The sequence below is a fragment of the Caenorhabditis elegans genome, chromosome III (genome assembly GCF_000002985.6).
Source record: "Caenorhabditis elegans chromosome III".
NCBI classification, from domain to species: domain Eukaryota; kingdom Metazoa; phylum Nematoda; class Chromadorea; order Rhabditida; family Rhabditidae; genus Caenorhabditis; species Caenorhabditis elegans.
Genome location: NC_003281.10, coordinates 12,025,344 through 12,031,487, shown reverse-complemented (window position 1 = coordinate 12,031,487; position 6,144 = coordinate 12,025,344). Strand labels below are relative to the sequence as shown.

The following is a 6,144-nucleotide window of genomic DNA, read 5'->3' as shown; positions in this document are numbered from 1 at the left end:
AAATTTAGCGGCGAATTCAAAATGGTTTATTTAATCTCAAGTTTCTCTCCAAGAGGATCCGAACTTGCGCATAAAGTATGGTGCAATCGCGCTCTAACGCCAATTAAAAACACGACGCCCCCCCCCCCCTCCCCCACATTTTGGGTCTTGTTTAGTATTGGCGGTGAAACCGTAATTTTAGTGTTTTTCGAGGCATTTGAAGTTGAAAATTGAAAAAAAAAAGTTTTAATGTTTTTAAAAGTTTTTAAAATCAATTTTGTGGAAACCCTTTTTAAAATGTGTTCAAAGTTGAAATACTAGGAAAACGACGAAAAATCCTTCGAATTTACGTTTTTTTTTCCTAACGAGACCCAAAGTTTTGGAGCGGAGCTTTTTTCGTTTGCCGTTGCACACCACGCAACACATTTGACGCGCAAAATATAACTATATCTCGTAGCGAAAACTACAGCAATTATTTAAATTTGTGCTACAATAGTCGTATTTAAAGGATTACTGTAGTTTTCGCTACGAGATATAGTTATATTTTGCGCGTCAAATTTGTTGTGCAATACGTTAGACACAGGTATATTTGAAATTAATAAATTGTGTTGTGGATTCCCCCTAAAAAATACACACACAAAAATGACGTTTCCATATTGTTTTGTATACCAAAAAGGTTATTTCGATATATGAATCATAAACGAAACAAAAGCGCAGCTTTTGTATAAATATCTTTTGTATAAAAGAATACGACACGTTTCGTATTTGATTTTCCTTTTTTTCGCTTCTTTCCGAACAAAAACATGCCTATTTTCTGGGTAAGAGAAATTTTGCTAATTTTTTTTTTCAAAATTTAATTTTTCGAAATTTTCAGACCACACCAAAAAGTGTTAAGCTGGCAAAGGTTTGTCTGCTGGCCACGGATTTCTGGCTTCCCTCATAAATTGAAATGGAAGAGTTTGCCGAACTAGGCCAGGCCATATTTGGGGTAGATTTACGGCGCGTTGCGTGTCACGTCGCGGCTCGTGGAGTACACACGACTTTCCTTGTCCGGCAGGCGATTGTCAATGGAGCACGAAAAGTTACAATGAGGAAGGCCAGAACCCCGTGTTTTTTTCAAGGAAAAAAATTGAAAAATGTATGAGTCATCAAAATCATTCAGGTCGTGGCTATCGTGATAACCATAATATTCCTGATTCTTCCAATTGTCAACTGGATTTTCGATTTGGCTCCAATTGAAGCACATAAATGGGCAATCTCAATCGGAATGATAATTGGAGCTGTTCTTGAACTTGTTCTCATTACAATAATTATCCTAGAATGCAAATTCCTAATTTTCATTTCATTGGTGATCTTGGTGAGCTTCTTTAAAAAATCCCTTCTTCAAAAATTCAAATTAACAGGCCATCAACATTGCCGCTTTCACACTTTGTGCCAACCTTTCAGTTTTAAAATTTGCAAGTGAGTGGGTTTCTTTTAACTCAAAGCTCCTAATTTATTACATATCTGGAAAAAAAAACTATTCAGTCTCATCAATGACCACACTGAAAGCCAAGCTAGGTATCGATAATGAAGATGAAGCGCTTGACAGATCAATCGTGATGGAGCTCATAGCTATTGCTGTTCTGATATGTGAGTTGAAATTAAAATTAACAGTAAAGGCAAGCAGGTAAGCATGTAGGCAGTCAGGCGCGAGGCATGCAGAAGGTAGGCATAAAGTAGGCACGTAGGCTGTAGGCATGAAGTGGATGGGCACGAAGATTGGTACATAGGAATGTAGTTGGACATAAGGTAAATGCTTAAGTTAGGCAAGCAGGGATTAGGTAATGAGATATGTATAAAGTAGGCAGGTAGGCAAATAGGTATGTGGTAAGTATAGGCAAGGATCAGGTATGCTTGCAAGCTGCTAGGTATAAAGTAGGCACGTTAGTAGGCACATAGGCAGGCAGATATACGGAGGCAGGCGTGAAGTATGCACTAAAGTAGGCATCATAAAAGATGCACGAATGAAGGTACGTAGGCCGGCATCTGGTAGGTATGAAGGTAGAAATGAGGGAAGTTTGAGGAATGCGAAAGGGGTAGGCAAATAGGCATAGAGTAGGCAAATGTAGTAGGCACGCACGCAAAGAGGCATGCCGTAGGCACATGGATTGGAACGTAGGCAGTCAAAAATGAGATGGCCACGTAGGCAAACACGTAGGCATTCAGTCATCAGGTAGGCATGAAGTAAGCATAGGCAGGTGGGCATCATAAAGGATGAACCTATGTAGGCATGTAGAAATTAGGTGTGGACATAGGCAGACAGGCAATGGATCAGTATGTAGGCAGGCAGGAGGTAGGCATGCGCTCCTGAAGTCAAAAAAATTTCAAATAAATTTAATTTTTTTTCCAGTGTTGCTCGTGAGATATTACGCTGTCCTAACAGTCTATCGTTGGACAAAACTACCACGTGTCGCTGCGGGACCCCGGATTACAGTTCATAATATTAAATAATTATTAAAATGTGAAAAAGTTCGTGATAAAGTTCTTGAAAAAATTGAAAACAAAACAGTCATCCAAAGAGGATTAATAATATGTTTCGAGAGGGATAACCAGTTTTTGAGGTTAATACGTTTTGAATATTAACCATTGATTTTTCTACACTGCAAAAATTTTCCGTTTTTTTTTTCGGAAATTTTTATACCAAATGAATTAGCAATGTCTTATGGTGGCCCGGTAAGTTAGAAATGAAAGAAAAAATTGAAATAAAAATTTTAAAAAGTTGTTTCTAGCCCCGTATTTTTTGCGTTCAAACCCGCCACGTCATAATTTTTTTCTCAATATTTGAATTATTTTTGTGTGGATGGCAGACGGTGTTGAATGAGGATCGTATTACAAGAACGACTGGAACTATATCCGCAATTCTGACACTTGTCATTCTATACAGTGTTGTCAAGAATCGAGCGTCTCTATTGAAAATTGCAATGTATATATCGGTAATGGTGTTGGGAAATTTTTTAATATAAAGGTGGAGCAGCGTAGAAATTGCCAAAAAAAACTACTCTGATGGCGCCAAAATTAGCGAATATCATAGTAAAACTTTTCAAATTTTTTACTTAACATTTTTATTGACCGCCCAAAAGTGGCAATTACAGAGTTTTTGCCACTTTGAGAATATTTAAATCCTGCAGTATTTGAATCAGGGAAGGGCGGCAAACGATATATCTTTTTTCCGGCAAACGACGACTCGGCAAACCGGCGAATTGTCGGATTTAAAATTTCTGGCAAATCGGCAAAACGGCGAATTGTCGGATTTAAAATTTCCGGCAAATCGGCAAACCGGCAAATTGTCGGATTTAAAATTTCCGGCAAATCGGCAAACCGGTAAAATGCCGGAATTGAAAATTTCCGGCAAATCGGCAAACCGGCATTTTTTGCCGAGTGTGCCGGAAAAAAGGCAACTGCCGAAAATTTTTGACATATTGTGGTTTTGTTTTTATTTATATATAGTCGGCACGGTACAATTTTGCCGACTAATATTGTAATTCTGAAGTTCTGAAATTGCCAAAAAAAAGTGCAAAACCACAATTTGCCGGTAATTTCAAATTGGCAGATTGCCGGAATTAAAATTTCCGGCAAATCGGCAAACCGGCAAAAATTTGAATTTCAAAAAGGCACAGTTTTAAGTTTTCCGTCTTATAAAATCCCTCTAAAACATTCGGCAAATTGCTAGCCGGCAAACGGCTAATCGGCAAATTGCCGGAATTGAAAATTTTCGCAAATCTGCAAATCGGCAAAGTGCTGAAAATGAAAAATTCCGGCAAACCGGCCAACTGGCAATTTTCCGACTTGCCGAAAATTAGCAGATCGGCAATTGCCAGATAGGACATAAAATTTGAAAAACAAACATTTGTCGACAACTTCCAAAAAAGTGGCAAAAATAGATTTTTCCATTAAAAAAAGCATACAAAATTTAGAGCAGATTTTCGAATTTTTGCTATGATATTCGGCAGGGCTTCCATATATGCGCTAAAACGCCTGCCTGCCTGCCTGACCATAAGGCGACCCTCGCCTGCCTCTCGCCTTACTCCGCGCCTTATGCTGATGTATGTATACGTGAATTTTTTTTGCATTTCTTAATTTGATTTTCATCAAATTGATATAACGAGAAAATTAGAAATTTGTAAATTCACTTAAAAATGCAGGCGGGCAGGTTTCAGGCAGGCGTCAGGCAATGGAGCCGTACCATGGAAGCCCTAATATTTGATCAGAACAATTTCCTCTAGTGGCGCTACTCCACTTCTTTAAAAATGTTTTTTTTTGTAGATATTCCAACTTGCATTCGAATTCGGCGAAATCCTTGTAACTCCAGTTTATTTTTCAAGTCAAGTGGCGTCAGGATACGAATCAAATGATACGTATCCTAACTTTCTCGGCGTAAAAACGGCGGAAGAGGATCGTTTTGTCATTGGGCTTTTGACAGGATATTCTGTGGAAATAATCATGACAATTTCTGTTACATGTGGGTTTTTGAATTAAATTAATTCCGAAAATTCATCATATAACTTTTTTCAAACATTTTTCGAACTAGCAATCTTTTAATTTTTATTCAAAGGCGGAGTAGAGTCAGAAAATTTTTCGCTATTATTTTTAAATGACTGAAAAACCCCTAATGTCCGATATAATTGTAAAAATAAATAAAAAATCCTAATTTTTCAAATGATTTTTTTCGAATTCCCGCGCAAATACGTGACGTCATTTTCGATATTTTCGCTTTTTCTGGCTAAACTCTTCTGGTTTTATTTATTTTTCTTTTGCAGATTTGCCAGAAAATTCCGGTGATTTGCCGATTTGCCGGAAATTTCAATTCCGGCAATTTACAGATTTGCCGGAAATTTCAACATCGGCAACTTGACAATTTTCGGGAAAGTTCAATTCCGGCAATTTGCCAGAAATTTCAATTTCGCCCTTTTCCCGATTTGCCGGAAATTTAAATTTCGCCATTTTGCCGATTTGCCGGAAATTTCAATTTCGCCATTTTGCCGATTTGCCGGAAATTTAAATTTCGCCATTTTGCCGATTTGCCGGAAATTTAAATTTCGCCCTTTTCCCGATTTGCCGGAAATTTCAATTCCGGAAATTTACAGATTTGCCGGAAATTTCAACATCGGCAACTTGACAATTTTCGGGAAAGTTCAATTTCGCCCTTTTCCCGATTTGCCGGAAATTTCAATTTCGCCATTTTGCCGATTTGCCGGAAATTTCAATTTCGCCATTTTGCCGATTTGCCGGAAATTTCAATTCCGGCAATTTACAGATTTGCCGGAAATTTCAACATCGGCAACTTGACAATTTTCGGGAAAGTTCAATTTCGCCCTTTTCCCGATTTGCCGGAAATTTCAATTTCGCCATTTTGCCGATTTGCCGGAAATTTCAATTTCGCCATTTTGCCGATTTGCCGGAAATTTCAATTCCGGCAATTTACAGATTTGCCGGAAATTTCAACATCGGCAACTTGACAATTTTCGGGAAAGTTCAATTCCGGCAATTTGCCAGAAATTTCAATTTCGCCCTTTTCCCGATTTGCCGGAAATTTCAATATCGCCATTTTGCCGATTTGCCGGAAATTTCAATTTCGCCATTTTGCCGATTTGCCAAAATATCGAAAATGACGTCACTCATTTGCGCGGGAATTCAAATGTTTCAAATTTAATTCGGTCGTTTCTATGAATTTTGAAATATGTAAAAATTCACTAAAAGTTTAGGACATTTTTGAAAAAATTTTCACAGTCATATTTGGTCATATATTCTAGGCGTATATTCTGTAATTTAAAGCGAAAAATTGTTTAAAAATTTTTCAGTATCAATAATCAAATTCATTCTAATCAATCGATGTTACGTCTATGCAAAACGAATCGAGAATGGGATGCTGGTTAGACAGTCGGATTTAACAAATGTGATGAAGTTTTGAAAGTTCCTTGGAAACACGTGGTGCCAGGCTGTCCCACCACGGTTTGATCTACAAAAAATGCGGCAATTTTTTGCCAAAAAAAGTGTGACGTCAGCACGTTCTTAACCATGCGAAATCAGTTGAGAACTCTGCCGCATTTTTTGTAGATCTACGTAGATCAAACCAACATGGGACACTCTGACACCACACGTTCTGAAATAAATACTTTTTTTTTC

General features: G+C 37.7%; 2 protein-coding genes across 3 annotated transcripts; both read left to right on the top strand.

Moving 5' to 3' along the window:
• Positions 1 to 766: 766 nt before the first annotated feature.
• On the top strand, positions 767 to 2,518 carry Y79H2A.2 (MARVEL domain-containing protein; the record flags this gene model as incomplete). 2 transcript variants are annotated; one of them, NM_001268224.3, is made up of 6 exons in its annotated part: positions 767 to 797; positions 854 to 883; positions 1,142 to 1,336; positions 1,383 to 1,440; positions 1,507 to 1,611; positions 2,372 to 2,518. In NM_001268224.3, the coding sequence occupies 6 exons, from the start codon at positions 783 to 785 to the stop codon at positions 2,470 to 2,472; spliced, it is 504 nt and encodes a 167-aa protein (NP_001255153.1). The 2 variants fall into 2 exon arrangements, with proteins under 2 accessions (NP_001255153.1, NP_001255154.1); NM_001268225.3 differs by lacking the exons at positions 767 to 797; positions 854 to 883 and having other exon boundaries at positions 1,247 to 1,336; positions 2,372 to 2,472.
• Positions 2,519 to 2,618: 100 nt separating this feature from the next.
• Y79H2A.12 (Serpentine Receptor, class BC (Class B-like)) lies at positions 2,619 to 6,137 on the top strand. The gene is made up of 4 exons (NM_001027783.2): positions 2,619 to 2,694; positions 2,751 to 2,954; positions 4,285 to 4,480; positions 5,820 to 6,137. Exons 1-4 carry the CDS (start codon positions 2,677 to 2,679, stop codon positions 5,927 to 5,929), a joined length of 528 nt encoding a protein of 175 aa, NP_001022954.1. The 5' UTR covers positions 2,619 to 2,676; the 3' UTR covers positions 5,930 to 6,137.
• The last annotated feature ends 7 nt before the right edge of the window (positions 6,138 to 6,144 follow it).

What these genes read in the sequence shown, in the direction of transcription:
- Y79H2A.12 (NM_001027783.2), top strand. An exon ending in AAATTGCAATGTATATATCG is followed by an intron (nt 2,955 to 4,284) that starts GTAATGGTGTTG and finishes TTTTTTTTGTAG; the next exon opens with ATATTCCAACTTGCATTCGA. An exon ending in CATGACAATTTCTGTTACAT is followed by an intron (nt 4,481 to 5,819) that starts GTGGGTTTTTGA and finishes AAAATTTTTCAG; the next exon opens with TATCAATAATCAAATTCATT.